The 18,084-nt window shown below is 57.7% G+C and overlaps 1 protein-coding gene across 1 annotated transcript; it reads right to left on the bottom strand.

Moving 5' to 3' along the window:
* Window positions 1-298: 298 nt before the first annotated feature.
* PMP22 (peripheral myelin protein 22) lies at window positions 299-16,610 on the bottom strand. The gene is made up of 5 exons (XM_069032379.1): window positions 16,534-16,610; window positions 15,617-15,717; window positions 14,265-14,355; window positions 5,424-5,564; window positions 299-1,829 (listed from the first exon to the last, which is right to left on the bottom strand). Exons 2-5 carry the CDS (start codon window positions 15,692-15,694, stop codon window positions 1,663-1,665), a joined length of 477 nt encoding a protein of 158 aa, XP_068888480.1. The 5' UTR covers window positions 15,695-15,717; window positions 16,534-16,610; the 3' UTR covers window positions 299-1,662.
* Between the last annotated feature and the right edge of the window lie 1,474 nt (window positions 16,611-18,084).

Genomic DNA, 18,084 nt, shown 5'->3' with positions numbered 1-18,084 from the left:
CAAAACTGAAGCACTCAGCTTTTTTCTGCCTTCTGAGATGTTGATCCAGAGTGAGGAAGAATATCTTTAATTTGCCCACAGAGGAAAAAACCCACTTGTGATCTTACCTGCTCTTCAGAAGGGAAAGATTTGTGGCCCTTTGTCCCTGCCCATGGCAGGGGTGGGACTGGATGGGCTTTAAGGTCCCTTCCAACACAAATCACTCTGTGAGTCCATGATTCCATGGGATGGCTGTGCAGGAAGGCTGGTGGAGCACAGTCCACCTTTAAGCCCCCAAACCCCAAAACACAGAAGCACCTGAGTTATTCTGATTTTTATTTCATTGCTTCTTAGTCCACACAGTCGGTATAAAATCAGAAAAGCAAAGCAAAAAAAAAAAAAGTAGAACCCCAAAAAACCCCAAAATTAACCAGAAACAGCAACAGTGTCTGGAGTCCTCAGAGGCAGCCGGGGTCTGTGCTGGTGCCTGTTCCGTTCATGGCCAGACTCGTTGCTGACAGACAGAGGACTCACATCTCGCTCCTGTGCCAGAGCCCCATGGGCCCCAGCCAGAGCTGCTTCTGTTCCTCTGCACCACGGAGGGGAAAAAGGAATCTTGGTTATAAATGCTTTATTAAAAATAATAGTAAGAGCAAATCTAAGTACAAAAGCAGTTACAGCTCATTTATATTACACAGAATTATTTCTCATTTCTAGCTTGGTTGTTTACCTCAAGGTCGTTAACTGAATTTCCAGTGACTAAGGTTAAATGGCTTAGCAGGATAAGGAATGGTAAATAGATAGCACCATTTCATACATCTGGTATTGGGTTTCAGGGACAGGCTGGGTTGGTTTCTTTCTCAGGGCAGTTTAGCTCCACGGCAAGGACAGAGCACGTTCCAGGCTGGGAGCAGCAGTTCCCAGTGCTCGGCACAGCCCAACCCCGCAGCCCAAGCGAAGGAGGACGGCCCGGGCTGGATTGCAGCACGACCTAAGTGATTTAAAAGCCCAAATTCCCAGTGGGTGTGGTGGCAAGGCAATGGGACTTAGGCACATAAGTCATTTAGGCACTTGGGGCAATCAAAGCCTTTGCTCCAAAATCCTTCAAACCTTTTGGAAGCGTCTCCCGTCAGATCTGGATGTGCCCTTTGGATCACAGCATGTGGCAGGAGCAGGGCCCAGCCCTCCGGCTGCGGAACCAGGTGTGACTCTGATCCACGCCAGCCTAAAACCAGTCAGGGCTGGGGGCTCTGATGGTTCAACACGGGCTGGGACAGGGCAGGAGAGTTCAGCTCAGAGAGGATTTTGCATGAGAGAAAAATCACTGCGCTCTTGTTACACTGTTAGGAGTGAGAGTTCCTTAGGCACTTGCTTTAGGCTTTAAAACAGCGCATGGTCAACAAAAGCTAACAAGACTATGTACATATATGTAAAAAGTGTTATAAATAGGTTTTTTAAACCATAGATACTATATACATCTTCAATTAACAAGGAACCCTTTGAGTGTTTCCTCTGGGGGTTGGTTGGGTTTGGGTTTGGTTTGGGAGGGTTTATTCCTTTTTTTTTTTTTTTTTGGTTTTTTGGTTAATTTTCTTTTCCGTTTTCTCGTCTATTCTCCCCCGCCTCCGTCTCCTCCGAGGACGTCACGAGTGCCCCTGTCATGCTAGGCCACGTCCCGCGGCGTCACTCGCGCTTCCGTAGGATGACGTAGATGATGCCGCTGGCCAGGGCCAGGGGGAAGGCCAGCCACGCCAGGATGTAGGCGAAGCCGTAGGAAGTGTTTTCCGAGGCTTGGTGCCAGTCCGTGTGCCTCACTGTGAAGATGGCAGCGCCACTCATCACACACAGCCCTGCAGGGAAGGACAGGGAGCGCGTTAGCGAGGCCACGCATGGACATTCCCTGCTGGGAACCCAGAGTCACACGGGACAACGCCCAACACCAGCACGGGAACTGCTTTTGTTATTGCCCCTTTGGATACTGGCTCCTGGAAAACTGGGAGTCTCCTGATTTGGGGAGGGGATGCTGTGGGCTCTGGCATGGCTGGAGGCGAGCAGGGATATCTCTGCCGTGCTCAGCAAGCACAGCCAGAGGCTCTGGAGCAGACAAAGCTTCAGCATCGCCTGGGCTAACCCATCCCTCAGGCAGCCCCAGCTCAGGGCTGCTGCTCCAGACCAATCCCACTCCCCTGGTGCCCTCCTTAAAACCCTGGCCTGAGCCACCTCCCTGTGGTGCTGCAAGAGGTCAGACCTGGGCTTTCAAAGCAAGAACGTTTCTGTATCACCCCTCCAGGAGATAAAACCCACAAACACAGCTGGGCCTGAGGATGCTCTGGCTTTGACCCCCCCATCCTGCACAGCTGCACCAGGAACTCAACTGCAAACCCCATTCCCAGCAAACCCTGTTCCTTGAAAACCCAGCTCCCTGCAAACCCTTTCATGCCCACGGCCCATTCCTCTTCCCTGGCTTCTGGCACCCCCTGACCAGCCAGGGCCTGTGCAGGTCCCTGGGGTGTCCCAGGAGCCAGGCCCAGCCCTGGTGGGCAGCGTTTAAGCTTCCTTACAAACCCCCTGATGAGGGGTGGGCAGTGCCTGGGGCTCACACAAAGCCAGCTCTATTCCTGCCCCAAACAAGCTCTTTTAGTCAATCCCAGCAGTTTTATTATACAGTCGTGGGGCTGTTGTTGGAGCCGAGTTCCAAATCCCCTGCCCGGACCTCAGGACCACCTACATCTCAGCACCGTGATATTTGAGCTGTAATTCCACTTGACACTGCTCCTTTTGTTCGGGGAAAGTGCACAAGTGGGAATTCGCTTCACTAAGGCGCCGCTGGAGCAGTTTCCATTCTCCAAGCACGGGAGCCAACTCCCACTGCCCAGCCCATGCACAGAGAGCACAGCCATTGTCTGGGGGACAGGGGACAGGCGTGTGGCCGCCCAGTCACCTACAGAGCGCGAGATACAGCGGCGATTGTCCGCAGCAGGAACGCGGCCGGCCAGAGGCGACGGCTGCGACCGCACTTCTGGGGCACTGCCCTGCTCCGGGCCCAGAGAAAAGGGAGGGAGGCCCAGCTGCAGCCAGCTGCCAGCACTGCTGCGAGCAATAATGCATCCCCCTGTGCAGCCTGGCTTTGGGAACATGCTCTGGTCTTGCTTCGGCAGGTCAGGAGGGCAAACGCTTCCTGACATTTGTTCCCAGGGTTTGTTCCTGCTGGAGCTGCCCCAGCCCTGCAGAGGAACCCAGCTGGGGCTGTGCAAAGCCAGGTGTTTGCAAACAGCTGTGGGATGTGGGCAGGCACAGCCCTCGAGGCTGAGCCCACCCTCTGCACCCACAGGGCAGCAGCTCTGAGGTGAGAGGGATGGGAGAGAAGGGATAAAAGGGATGATGAGAGGGAGAGAGGGATGCAAAGGTTGGGTCAGACCCCGAGAGGCCCAAACCAACCATGGTCCCTGCCATGCTGGGCTACGAGGAGTTACCCATGGATATGATGGACCCACCAAGGATGGAGTGGAGCCTTTGAAAGCCTTTTGATGCCCTTGATCCTATCAGGACCAGCCCAGCCAGGCTTTGGGGGTGATTCTAAGCTGTGTGGAGGAGGTGCTGGGGATGATCCTGCCTGGCTGCTGCACCACAGACCAAAGTGGCCTCACACTTCTCTTCCTGCCCTTCCTCTACTCCCTGGTGTCCTCGAGCTGCAGCTGCAGTGGGGACCAGCCCCTGCCCTCCTCCCTGGCTCTCAGCTCTCTCCCACTGCCCAGCTCTGCCACCCACCTGAGCCCAGTGCTCCTGCCCTGGCTTCCCACGAGCAGCTGCAAGGAGCCCAGAACAGGCTCAGCTCCTGTGACCAAAGCTGTCCTGCCTCCGGGTGGGATCTCCTGGCAGTGCTGGCACAGCCATGTCCTGTTCCTACCAACAACCCCGAGATTTAGGGTCACAAAGATCAAAACTGACCTGAGCCTCCTCCTCCAGGCCTGGCCAGGGAGAACAGCAAGGATGGCCAATAGTGCCCACCTCTGCATGGTCCCCCTGGATCCAGACCTCTGCCTACAGGTCCCCCTGGCCACAGGGAAGCTTGATGGGATGAGAACACTTTTTCTGTCCTTCACACTGGCTGGGCATGGCTTTGACCCACAGCTCAGGCCCAACAAGGAAAGAGTCTGTGGGTCTGTGGTCTGACCCTGCATCCCCCTCAGGACACCCAGCATGGACAGAGGGCTGCAATCCCATTTTCTCTCCCTCTGACAATAAGAATTGTCCACCAGAATCACTCAGGAGAGAGAAGCCCTCTGCTCCCAGGTCTATTAGAGCGCTCTCAGGCAGGTAACTGCATTATTAATGCCCATTTCCCCTCCTTGGCTCCATGGCTCTAATGGGTTTCCATACATCTCTCTTTCCAGAGATGGTGAACTGATCTGAACTCCACCTGCACTGTGGCTGAGCAGATCCACTCCTCATGGATCTCATGCCAATAAAGGTTAGCTCTGGACTTCTCCAAGGTTTGGGAAGGCCACTTGCTTAAAGGATGCCCAGAAAGTTTGTCTAAACTCAGTGAATGAGTTTTTCCACCGAGACAGTGGCAGGACCTCAAGTGGCTTCTAGTTTAACATCTAAAGCTCTAGGGAAGAATCAGTCTCCTTCCCAGACACTCTGTCCTAATGCAGCCAGGACCCTGAAGCACAATTACAATTTTTAGCCTGAATGCTTGAAAATCCTCTCCACTGGTTTCTTACATGGAAACATAAACAGAGCCAGGGGCTTTACAGCATCAGTACTTGGGGAACTGCAGCGTAGGACATGTACTGTGGCTCCCTTCCAGCACTGAGTTCTCAAAGAGTTAAAAATAGTAGCTGGCAGTCCAAGTCAGAGCTCACCCTGCAGCTCCAGGGCTCTCTGCTCACGGGGAAAGCACCAGGCCCCCTCATGGCACGTTTATAAATAATCACCGAGTCCTCTTTTGCCAAAACAGGATCGTCATGACTTTCCCCACCCCGCCAGCAGCTGTGGAAGCCTCACCCAGCCTGGTGAAGGTGGGTCCCAGAGCCAGCACAGCACCCTGGACACCCAACATTCCATCCCGAGCCCTGGGGAACAGGCAGAGCTCTCGTTCCAGCAGCCCCTGTGATCTGCTGCCCCCAGCTCTGCCCCAGTGGCTCTGGCACCCTGTCCCTCCAGAACCTCCCTGGCTGGGGCAGAAACCCTCGTGCACCTTCCCTGCACAAGGGCAGAAGAGCCTGGGTGCACAGTGGCCCAGGGGCCGGATCCCATCCCGGGCGTGTGAGACCTCAACCCCCCCGAATCACTCATCCCCCTTCCCTTCCCTTTGCCGGCAGCAGCTCCACGGCCCTCCTGATGTGCCCCAGAAGCTGCTCATTCCCTCCAGCCCCTGCCCCTGCCCCTGCCTGGCAGCCTGGCCCCGGGTGACAGTGCCACCCCTCAGCCCCACTCACCCGCGAGGATCTGGAAGACTCCGGTGATGTAGAACCTGCCGCCCTTGGTGAGCGTGAAGAGCTGGCAGAAGAACAGGAACAGGGACAGGACGCTGAAGATGACGGAGAGGATCATCATGGCTTGGACAGACTGCAACCATTCTGGGGACAGACAGACAGACAGACAGATGAACACCTCAGTGTGGGCACCATGGAGCCCCTGCTGTGCCCATGGCCTTGCCACCAGCCCTGGGCCACCACCCCACCCTGGCTCCCATGGGGTTTGGGAGCAGCTGGGGACACATCCAGGGCTGCCCCAGCTGCTGGGATCCCCGGTGTGGGCACGGTGCTCCGGGGATTTCGGGTGCCCTGTGGATGCTGTGTGCACAGAGCAGCTGCTGGAATAGGACGGATCACAGGGCTGGGCACTGCCTTGGGAGCATCGACCGTAAAACAGAGCGGAGACATCAACCCCGACCTGCAAAACCCAGACAGAGCCTCTCCCCAGCTCCGTGCCAGGCCCTGGCTGTTCAGCTGCGCTGCAAACACCAAAGCCATGTGCAGCAAGCTCTGGGACACCGCGCTGGCCGAGCTCCGAGGGCAAATAAACACACAGGGAACGAAAACACCCTCTGCCCCTGCAGAGTTGAACCTTTTGGAAGAGCCTTCTCCAGCTGCCAAACGCAGCTGCGTCCCAGAGCAGACCAGTTAAACCAGCCCCTGTGTGAGTCACTGCTCAACTATTTCCAGGCTTAGTGGGTGTGTGACTCCCCACGTAAAAAAATAAATAAATAAACAAGCAAAATGCCATGAGCTGCTGCAGCTTGACAGAAAGAGGCAGTGCTCGGAAATACCTCTGCCTGCCCCTTTCCTTATAAAGTTTGAAATCAAAATGCAGGTTTCCTTGAGAGGTTTTTGAGGATGCAACATCAATTAATTCACCATGAAAGGCAGATAGGACTCAGTACAGGTAAACTGAGGCACAGACCACCCAGTGAAAGGCAGAAAAATCATGCTTGGAGCTGGATCCTCGGATGGGATTAGGCAGCACTGAAGCCTCAGGCTCAGCCCCATGTTCCTGCCACAGTTCTACTCCCACCGATTGCCTGCAGAATCGGCTTCCTGCAGCAAAGGGCTGAAATGGAGCAAAACTTCCACATGAAGCTGCCCTTCAGCTCAGCCACCTCCGACCTTGGGGCAGCAAACGAGGCCTTTGGGACTGTCCAGGGCAGCGTCTGCTCCAGGGGAGGGACCACACGTCCCCACTACATCCCTGCGAGCTGCACTCAGGCGGGGAGGGCGGAGTTTGGACCGGAGAGTGAGGCACAGCCTTCAGCTGGGACGGCCGTGGTCGTCCACGGGCACTCCCAGCACATCCACGGCTGCAGGGAACACCCTGTGCTGCTCAGTCACGTCTGGTGCGTTTGACTTTGGACCGGGATTTCTACCCCTTGTCTTTGCCTCTGGATGTTCAGGCCCTGGAGCAGACGCAGCCCCTGCTCCCAAAGCTCTGGAACCACCAGAGCAGCCCCTGCTCCTCACAGCCAGCCAGGTCCTTCCCCTCCCCGTCACACTTCCCATTCCAAGCTTCTCCCCAGCATCAGGGAGCTGCTGCCCTTCCCTCACTCCAGTGTGCTGGCTTCCCCTGCACCAGCTGCTGCCATTCCTCAGGAAGGAGCAGCTATTGCTGCTCCCAGGAAATCCCAGTGTGCATTTCACTGCAATGTGCACACAAAATGTCCAAGATATTTCCCCTATCTCCCTAGCTGGGCAGGGAAAGCCCCCCTGCCTCAGCCCCACCTGCCCCTTCAGCTCTGGCCGTGATGCACCAGCAGGAAATGGGATGAGGCAGCTCCAGCACCAATAAAATCATCACAAATCCTTGCTCAGATCAGACCAGAGAAGTGGTTGGAGGATGTGCAGCTGCTGAACTGCATCTCTTTCCCTTCCGCAGCACAGACAGGGCTCCCCTCCCAGCTCTGGGAAGCTGAGCCCTCCTCTGACCCCTTCCCAAGCCCCGAAGCTGTGTCCAGCTCCATGCACCTGCTGAGCCAAAGTCAAGCCCTGCAGTTTCATCCAGGACCCAGAAAGCCAAGCCTTTTGTGACTGCAAAGGCCACGGGATCCGGCCCAAGAGGAGCCCTTTCTGCTGGGAGGTGGATGCTCCCACTGCCGGTTATTTTAGGAGAAGGCTGTCTAGACGGAAAGCCGAGCTGAGCTGAGCTGCCCTTTAATTGCATCCGCCTCCCCTGCCTGGTTTTTGGTTCTGAATGCAAATGATTTATAGGGGCTTTGCAAAATCCCATTGTCATAAAGAGCCGTGTCAGAGGAAGAGAAAGGCAGCACAGAGGGGGGAGCTGACCATGGCCGGAGGGTTTCGGCAGCCAGCCTGGGAGCAGGGAAATCAGGAGATGATCCCACAGACCAGAGCTCTGAGCCCGCTCACATCCAGCCCGTTGCTGACTTTTGCTGGCCTCCTTTGTGAAAACAAAGGGCAGGATCCCAGCCCAGGACAGACCCACAGGAGCGAGTTCCAGAACTCCATTAACTCCAAGCTGCCCACAGACTTCAGCTGTATTAGGACAGCTGATTGCCTTTGAAACATTTTAATCACCCCTATAACTGCGGGTAGGGTTTTTACCTCCTCAGCCCCACATGCCTTTAACCCCCTTGCTGTTAGTGCTGTGTCCAGCCCTTAGGATTTCAAAAGCACAGCGAGTTTCCCGGAGGGAAGCCGGGCTGGAGCTGCAGCCGGGCTGTCAGCACTGTTTAGTCCCAGGCTGTTATTTGTGGTTTCCCCTGGGCAGCAAGCTGGTGATCCCATTTTTCCCCTGCATCTCTTCAGCTCTGTGTTTATATCTTTGTTCTTCAGGAGGAAGAAGGAAAGGAAACAGCGTGGATAGGGCAGATAACACCCTGCACGCTGCTTCCGGAGATGAGCTGGCGGGAGTGGGTTTAGAGCCCTTTCAGGCAGCCACAGACAAAGCAAGAAGTTTTTACAAAACAAATTTGAATTTCCCCTTAAGTTCTGCAAGCCCTGATGTGCTCACAGCACTGCTTAAAGAGCAGGGAAAAGACTTCAGCCCTGGGATGATGAAGACGGTATTTCACTGCCCTAAAATCCAGCATGAAAGAAAGAAACTCAGGAGCAGAAATTGGAATGCAGAGCAGAAATTGCAGTTGAATCTCCCAGAGAGACAGCAGCCAAGCCAACCCCTTCCAGCAGAGCCCCAGGCCTGCTGCAGGGAGGTTTTATGCCCAGACAGGACTGACAGGGCAGGGAAAAAGGTGCTCTTGGCCAGGAGCCCTAAAGGAGAGGCATTGACTCCCCAGGGTTTAATTCACACCCCCCACATCCTCTTCGGACCCAGCCAAGGAGAAAAAAACAAAGTGCAAACTGAAGACACTTATTTGAGCACTCAGCTCATCCCCTGCTGGAAGACATCCCTAAATTAGTGCTGTGCATTAAAAACCCTGCTGTGCTGGGATCTGCAGCTGATGGGAACGTTTTGCAGGTGGAGTTTTCCCTTTGCCAAGTGTGTGCACTCTGTACATTCAAAAAGCAACCACTTCTGCAGGAGAAAACATCCATTAAGGAGGTAACTGTGGCATATAATACAGACAAAGCTGAGGGAGGGGAAATTCATGCCCACGACTGTAAAACCTGCTGCTTCCATGCTGGAAGATAAATCTCAGCAGGGTCAGGAACAGCACAGGCACAAAGGTACCAGCCCAGGGCTGCCAGGAAAAGCCACATTTTCTGAGCAAGGTTTTTCCAGAGCAGACCCTCAGGTGTCAAGGCCTGACCAAGAACCTGAGCCCAGCTCACATCCTCTGCTCTGAAGCGGCCGGGCTGCAGCAAAGTGCTGGGACTTGCAGGGGTTTTGGCATTCAAACACCCCAAAGAGGGTTGGAAAGGGGTGAACTGGAGATGCAGAAATAGCAGCTCAGCTGCAGCACTCTCTGGGCTGCCCTTCGGACAGAGGCCCCTCAGAACTGCCAAGGTCAGAGCAGCTCAGGTGCCTGTGGTGCTGCTCTGCACAGCCCAGATCCCCCCACTGCCCCTGACAGCCCCAGGGCTGCAGGGAACCCCTCTCCCGTGGGGACAACTTCCTCGCAGTCTGTCCAGCTGAGGCACTGCGCTGTCCCAGGGAAAATCCAGGGAAAACCCAGCTCCATTGCAGCTTTCTCCTGCTGTGGCCCAACCTCCCACCAGCACCGAGTCAGACATTCCAGAGGTATTCCTGGAAATCCCACTGGGAATTCCCTCCTTTTCCTCTTGGCTCTCCTCCCTTTCCTTCTCCTTGAAGCTCCATCCAAGAAGTCCACGAGGCCAGGACATCCAGAGCTGCCACACTCCGACATCCCATCAGAGCTCACATCCCACAGAGGCCACTCCTGATGCAGCTGAGGCAGCAGAAAGCTGCTGGCACCACGGAAAACTCCTTCCAACAGCTCCACAAAGCCCAAGGGAGCTCCTTTCCCAGACCCTCGGCGGGTCTCTGGCTCAGGCTCTGACCTCCTGCCGGCCTGTGTTGAGGTGGCAGATCCATCATTCCATGCCCAGATCCTCCCAAGGATGCCAGTACCAGCTCCCAGTGATTTCCAGTCCAGGCAGCAGGAGCAGGGAGCAGTGGTGCCTTGGCCCACAGACCTGGTGCAGGGTCACTCAGCCTGCACCCACAGGGACATCTGAGAGTCTCATCAAGGCCAAAAGAACGTTGGTTGAAGGATTTTCCAGCACCGCACTCTGCAGGGGACTCCCCCACCCTTTCTTCTGGCTTGACAGTCATCATTTGCCCACACGTTGCCTCCTTCCTCCCATTCCTCAATGGGCCAGAGCACAAATATGGCAGGGAAGGTTGTCTGACCCCACCTTTCACAGAAAAATTGGGAGCCAAAGACACCTGGACCATCTAAGAAAAAACCAGCACCAGTTCCCGACCTCCCCTTATCAGATGCTCTTTGTAAGAAGAACAAGCAATAATAAAAAAATTGTTTTAAGCAGAGGAAATCCCTTTCCTATTGAAGGCAAGAAAGTTATGGGACAAACTGCTCTGAAATATGAAATATTCTCTTGGAATGGGAGATTTTTAGGTGTTAGGAATAAATTCTTTACTCAGAGGGTGGGGAGGCCCTGGCACAGGGTGCCCAGAGCAGCTGGGGCTGCCCCTGGATCCCTGGCAGGCCAGGCTGGACATTGGGGCTTGGAGCAGCCTGGGACAGTGGGAGGTGTCCCTGCCATGGCACTGGATGGGCTTTGGGGTCTCTCCCAACCAGGCAGAAAAGTCTTCTTGCCTGCATAAAACATTCAGTGGCAGAAAGAAAAGGCCTTTTTTGGTGGAAAAAAATATCCCTGTCTGGAAATTTGGGATGGAATCTCCTTGAAGGCACTTGCTGGGCCCGGTCGCGTGCCCCGAGCTGGCCGTGGGGCCACACAGCCGGCGCTGGCACACGGCCCTGCCGACCCACAGTCCCGGGATTCAGAGCTGAATTCCTGAGATAAATCTTTTCCAGGAATGTCTGACAGCGCAAACGAAGCAAAGATTGCAACATTTTTTCCATAGTTCTCAGCCTCTTGAAGAAAAAAAAGCATTATCTAACAGCAAATGCAAAAATCACAGCAACAAGCAGGCGGTTGTACACGGACAAGGAGTGGGAATGTGTCCTCGGCTCCTGCCGGGATGGATCAGCCCTCGCACACACCCAGGGGCTGAGCCCTGCCAAGAGGAATTCAGGAGGTGGGAGCTCAGTCCCCACCGAGGCCAAGCCTGTACCCAGGGTCTGCTGATGTCCCGGGAATCCTCACCTGGGCAGTGCTGAGCTCAGCCCTGGTGCTGCTTTGCTGCCCCTTGGGATGCTCTGTAGGGTGAGGAGCCCAGAACCTGCCCCAGCGTGCAACAAAAGCAAATCCTGCTGGCAGCTGGATTTAAAAGTTCTGCTTCTCGTTGGGCATCCACACAAAGGTCACCTGAGCAAATGGTCCCTGTGTGGCAGGACGGGGAGGCTCAGCTGACACCAAGGGGGCATCATAGCACCAGCACATCCATGAGGAACACAGGTGACCCAGCACCATCTAACTCCCAAATTCCACTTACTGAGTCCCACTGCTTTTTGAAAAGAGAAGAAGAAATAACCACACCCCAGAGGTCACGGTGAGGGCCAGAGCAGAAACTTCCCCTGCATAAAGACTGAAAATTCTATCAAAATTCCCAACGAGGATTCCTTGCTCTTTCCCCAGAGCACCTTGGCACTCCAGGATTAACCATTCAGTACCACCCTTGGCACAGGGATATGAATTTTTATGGCTGTCTGGAGCCCACTGCAGCACAGCCTCTGCTCTGGGAGCTGTAACCGAGGCTGGTTTGTGCTGTTTGTACGGGACCGTTCCTAATTTTGAAAATAAGCAAATTCCTGGGAAAGGGCTGTGAGGATGAGGCAGAAGAGAAGCGTGAGCCTCGAGGTGGCTCTGCCACAGCATCCTTGCCCTGTGACCTCAGTACTGCCCCAAAGAGTGGCCGACAGCAGCTCCCTGCAGTGGTGACAGGGCAGGGAGGGAGCAGGACCCGCTGGAAAGGAGACTATGTGGCATTTTTGTTGTTTGTATGAACAGACCTTAAAAGCCTTACATAAGCCCAGGAAATATCCTTTGATTTTGTGTTCCTACAGCAGTGGAGGGCTCTGCACTCTGTATCCAGGGTCCCACAAGAGGAAGACAGGTCCTCAGCAGCACCGCTCCTACAGGGTGGATGGGGCACAAGCTTTTGTCCAAGCAAAACCCCTTCTCCTGATGCCAGAGCAGAGCCTTGGATGAGTGAGAGCTGTTTAAGCCCTGAGCACGATGAATTTCCACTCGAAGAGCAGCTCACTGGGGCACTTTATCCTGGAATCCCGGAATGGCTTGGGTTAGACGGGACCTTAAAGATCATCTCACTCCACCCACCTGCCATGGGCAGGGACCCAGTCCACTGGATCAGGGCTACCAACCCAGCTCAGCTGCATTCTTAACATTTTCATCTTGACCATAGTCCCTTTAGTGATGAAAACCCAGCACTGGAGAGGCTCCAGCAGCTCTGGGAACAGGCACTGGAGACTCCCACACGCTCAGGACCGGCAGGTGTGCGGGAAACCACCCAGCCACAGTGTGGACAAGCCTCTCTCAGCACTGACGGCCCCGACAGAACCCCCTGTAAACATCCAGAAAAAGCGGGGCAGGTTTGAAAAGCAAAAGATTTGGGGAGGCTTTAGAGCCCTCGGCTCTGGGACTCCTGGGGGCAAGCGCTGCCTTTCATTGCAAAGCGGAGGCTCAGCAGTTTCGGAGCTCGCATGACTGGCCCCGAAGCGGGGCTGCCTACGCTGCAATAGCCAGCCCAGCCAACTGCTGATGAGGGACGCGGCTCCAGAAGGCTCCCGGCCTGGGATGGGATCCAGCCGCTTCCCGGCTGGCCCGGACACCAGCAGGCGTCAGCAGAGACTAGAGCTGGGAGCCTCACTCCCAGCGAACCCAGAGCCCGGGCGCAGGCGGGGACGCAGCGGGGAAGGCGAGGGACGGAGCGGCGGCATCACCTCCCCGCGTGGGCAACGCGAGTGGTCTGCTCCCGAGGCTGGGGATTCTGCTCGGAACCGCCAAAAGCCCTCTCACAGTCTCCCTCCACTGAGGGACCCTCCGGAAGCATTTAGTGCTCCCGGGGTGACTGTCCCCCTCACCAGGGCCACATGGCACCGGTGCGCTCCTCGCCAGGCCCGCGTTTCTGGCACAGGGTGACTGTCCCAGTGACAGCGGCGTGAGTCACACTGGGAGAATCTGGTGTGACCCGCGGGTCACACCGGGAGAATCAGGAAAGCACAAACCAGGCTAACAGAACAAACGCTGGCCACAGCACCGCTGGCACCAGCTCTCTCTTCTAGGGAAACTGAGGCACGGGCTTGCCCAACTTTCTGAGCACGGATTTTGTGTTCCTGGTGCCACTGATCACCCTGGGAACTGCGTGTCACCGTGTCTCAGCACGCCCCCCTCCCCTTCTGACCTCGGCAAACAGCTCAGGGTTGATGCACCCAGTGTGACATCAGCCTTGCCCCAGCTCAGTCCCGCTGTGCCTGTTCAGCCCCCAGGTGTGCAGGTGCCAAGGGATGAAGAGCCCGAGCACTCAGCACATCCCCACGGTGCTCCACGGCAAACCCCAGGGCTGTGCCCGAAAACTCAGCCTGTCCCAGCAGCAAAACGCAGGACAGATTTCTAGGTAGGGGACAAGTGTCCTCTGGAGACAGAGCGTCCTCAGGGCCCCGTGAGCATCTTTCAGACCCCTCACAAGCAGAGCGAGAGGGAGCTGTGACAAAAAAAGCCCCTCAGTTCCCAGCAGGGTGACAGGCGCCCAGCGGCCCTGCCCCAAGAACCACCTCGTGTTTGTACATCCAACTGGAAAAACGTGCTGAAAACAGGAGATCCCCCCAAAAGGGCTCGAGCCGTCACCTCCAGTGCAGTGAGGGTGTCACCCTGCCCTGGTGCTGCCAGGAGCTGCCCCTCAGCCCGACGGCAGCCGGGCAGAGCGGTGGGCAGTGGCTCTGGCTCTCCTGCTAAGCCCCATCACAACTTCAGGGACCGGGAGGGCAGGGGGGAGCAATCCCCCACTGCCGGGCCAGCCCCGTGTGCCCGCACCGGGACACAGCTGAGCCGTGCTCCTCCAGCTGGGGACAGAGCAGAGGAGGCGAGGGGATGGGGCGGGAGGGAACAGCTCCGGGGATGCAGGAAAATCCAAGAAGGAATCACAAATAACCCACAGAGGCAAATCCCCCTGGATTCCATAGGTCCGGGAGCAGAACACAAGTGGCGTGCGGGCGCAGCCCTGGTCCCGGGGGCACTCACCGTTGGAGGAGGACGCCAGGCAGTGGAAAACGCTTCCGGAGGTGCAGTTCTGCCACAGGTCTGCCGTGTGCCCGCCGTTCACCAGCCATTGCTGCGGGACAGACACAGCCCGTGAGCGGGGCCCGGGGAGGAGCAGCCACCCGTGTCCCTGTCCGTGTCCCTGTCCGTGGCCGTGGCCGTGTCCCTGTCCGTGTCCCTGTCCCTGTCCCTGTCCCTGTCCGTGTCCCCCCCAGGCTGCGGCCCCGAGCAGCCCCAGCCCCGCACGTGCCTGCCCGGCCGGGCGCTCCCAGGGACGCGCTTTTCCTTAGAGAGGGGCTTGGAAAGTGAATCCCGAGATTTGCTTTTAGCCGCGTTCGCCCCAACGGCACGAAAACAGAAGCTCTTTATGCTCTTTAAACACGGAGCGAGTCCCGCGGGGCCGCGCTTCCCTCCCCTCGCCGGCCTCGCCCGCTGCGTGGCCGGGACATTTGAATGCTTCCACGTGATTCCTAACGGCTCGGAAGATTTTTGTAACGTTTTCCACTACTATGACCACCAAAAAAAAAAAAAACCAAAAAAACACCCCCCCCCCCCCCCAAAAAAAAAACCAAACCAAAAAAAACCCCAAAAAACAAAAACAGCCGGGAAAGAAGCCCCTGGTGAAGCAAGCTTGGAAGTCACCAGCTCCACAGAAGAGCTGCCTTAAAGCCAACTCAAACCTCTCCCGAGCAGCTGACGTGTTCACTGGGCTGCAGCCCCAGGACAGTGCTGGGAAGCCTCTGTGCTGCATCCAGCCCTCGGCTTGCCACTGCTCACAAAGATTCCGCCTTGGAAGCTGGGTTAGGAAAAAGAGGCTGTGCCTTATTCCCTGCCCCAAGGGAGGAGAGCTGGGGAGCAGAACTGCTGTGCTGAGGGGTCAGTGCCCAGCCAGCCCCGTTTAGAAGGGCTTTGCTCAGACCGGCTGTTCTGGTCCTGTGCCTGAAGCCCATTAGCAGGTGGAGCCCCTTATGAAAGGGGAGAGCAGCATCACCCCAAAGGAGGGGATTTTGGGTGCTTCGAAGCTGCTCCTTGATGTGAACCAGCCCGGGGAGGATGAGGAGATGGTTTCCAACAGCCCTTGTGTCTCTGTACCAGCGGGGAAGCCCTGAGCACGCAGCACAGCGCACAGCCACGCGTCCCACCAGGTTCACCTGACAGCACAATCTCCCAGATTCCAAAATCCCACTGTTAGTGAAGCCAGCAACCAGCCAATTAAAGCATCCTGCTAAAAGCCAGGCTGTAAAAATAGCCAGAAATAAGAATAACACCCTCTGCTCTCGCCACGCCATGTCCCTGCCCCGGGGAAGCGCAGAGCGGGGGAAATCCGTACTCACACTAACGATGGTGGAGACGAAGAGCAGCACCAGCACGGTGACGTGGAGCACGATGATCCCCAGCAGCAACAGCAGCATCTTGGCGGTGGTGAAGGGCAGAGCTGCAGCGGGACAGGGATGATGCTGTGAGTGTGTGTCTGTCTGTCCGTGCGTCTGTCCGGGGCAGCAGGAACGCTCCGCTCCGCCCCGCCCGGCTCGGGGGATGCTGCTGGGGCAGTGCCCTGCACCCGGGTTCTTGTTCCTCGGGCGCCGCCGACGGAGAGGGGTCCGAGCCCTCTGCCCGCTCCCCGATATCCCCCGGGGGTCCCCCGAGCCTGTTCCCCCTCTCCCACCGAGGGGGCTCCTCCCCGGGAAGCTTCAAAGGGGGGCGGTTCCCCAAGGAGGCTCCCCCAGCCCCTCTCCCCGAGGGGTTCCGATCCCCTCTCCCAAGGGAATGTGCTCCTCGCCCCCGCCCCCGGCGGGAGGGCTCGATCCCGGAGCATCGCACCCGAGGGACTGCCCCGGCCCGACTCCGCAGGGAAAGGAGGGCGGGGGTCCCTTGTCCACCCACCATGGGACCAGTGCGGGTGATTCTGTCAGCCCCCACCCCAGGGGGAATTTTCCCGGGCTCATCTGCTCTGGCGACCCCCGCGAAGAGGGCAGGGGGCGGGGAGGAGGGGGCGTCGACCCCTGCCCCTTTCAGCCCACCGGGCTCCCTCGACCCCTCTTCTCCGGGGTGCCCTCAGCCCCTCTCCCCTTGGCTCCCCCGGCAGAGGCTCTCCTGGACCCTCTCCCGAGTTGGGGGGACTTTCCCCAGCCCATCTCCCCCGTCGGTGAAGAGGGGAGGGGGCTGCCCTGGCCCCTCTCCCTAGAGAACCCTCAGAGCGGGTGTCTCCCGCCCGTGTCCCCTCAGCGGGGCCGGGCCGGTCCGTACTCACATCGCGGCGGAGTGGAGCGCGCTGGCGGCGGAGCGGGCGCGGAGCGGAGCGGGCGGCGGCGCTGTCAAGTTTCCCCTTTAACCGGGGCCACCGCCCCGTTTGCGTCTGCGGCACGGGGAGGGCTCAGCAGGCGCCCGCCGCCCTCCTATAAACGGGACAGAGCCCGGCCCGGCCCCGGCCCCGCCGCCTCCCCCCGGGACACGGCCGGGAGCCGCTCCCTGCCCCGGCCACCGCACGGCCGCTCCCGCCCGGCAGCGAGGAGATTTGAGGGGGGACAAGAGACGGCCCCTCCCGTTCTCCTGAGCCCCCGCTGCCCAGGCAGCCGTGGAGGAGGGCGGGGGAGAGGTGGCCGTGCAGCCCCCCGTGGGTGGGGGGTGTCCCTGAGCGTGGGCACTGCAGCCCCGGGGTGTCCGAGCAGGACCGGCCGGTGCCCGGAGAGGACAGAGCTCCCCACGTCGGGGGTCCCCTCACCCCGGCCCAGCGGTTTGTGCAGCCCTGGACAGGATCTGAGGCACAGGATTTGGGAAATGAGCATCTGGCTGAGCTGAAGGGATTCTAGCGCTTGGAGTCGATCTTTTTTAGCGCTTGAGAGCCAAATTAGGTGGAACTGAGCAACTTTTCCCTAGATGTAGTGTGCGATTTTCCAGAGCTCAGGAGGACACTCAGAGAGTTAGGGCTGTTCTGCTGGAGAAGGCTCTGGGGAGAGCTCAGAGCCCTTCCACTGCCTAAAACGGCTCCAGGAGAGCTGGAGAGGGACTTGGGGCAAGGGTCTGGATTGACAGGACACAGGGAATGGCTTCCCACTGCCAGAGGGCAGGGATAGATGGGATATTGGGAGAAATTCTTCTCTGTGAGGGTGGGCAGGCCCTGGCACAGGGTGCTCAGAGCAGCTGTGGCTGCCCCTGGATCCCTGGCAGTGCCCAAGGCCAGGCTGGACAGGGCTTGGAGCAGCCTGGGATAGTGCCCATTCTGGGATCTCTGACTCAGGTGCTCGGGAAGGAAGGGGTGGCTCTGCTGCCACCCTCCCTCATTCCTCGAGCACAGCCAATCTGTTCAAACACCCCCCCATCCCCCCCAGAGCCCACCCCCAGCTCCCAAATAATCCCGCCAGGAGCCCTGCACACTCCTGGGAGTGCTGAGCGTTAACACCAATTCCCATCATCTCCCCTCTCCACGCACCAGCTCCAGACTCGTCCCGCACTGTTGCACAAAGGAGGGAATTCGGCATCCAGCCACCGGGATTGTAAATCTTGGGAGAAAGGAGGTCGGGAAGCGTGCTTGGCTCCTCTCTCCTGGCAAGCAAAGGCGTGTTCCTGCAGCACGGGCTCCTCACACTCACGTAAGGGGTCCCGGCACAGACATGGGCCAGAGAGTGGGAGGGGAGCTGAGAGCACCCGGGGGGGTGGGGGAGAGAGGCCAGCGGCTGAAACGAGATTCCAAAGGATGCAATTTCCCTTCCCCTCCAAAAATTCCCGCCGATTCCTCTGCTGCTACCGTCCCTCTGCACCCTGTGGCGCCCGTCAGTGCCAGGACTGCAAAGCCCAGAGGACT

This window comes from Aphelocoma coerulescens, chromosome 18 (genome assembly GCF_041296385.1).
Source record: "Aphelocoma coerulescens isolate FSJ_1873_10779 chromosome 18, UR_Acoe_1.0, whole genome shotgun sequence".
Lineage (NCBI taxonomy): Eukaryota > Metazoa > Chordata > Aves > Passeriformes > Corvidae > Aphelocoma > Aphelocoma coerulescens.
The sequence above is the reverse complement of the archived record's forward strand: the minus strand, read 5'-3'. Positions and strand labels throughout refer to the sequence as shown.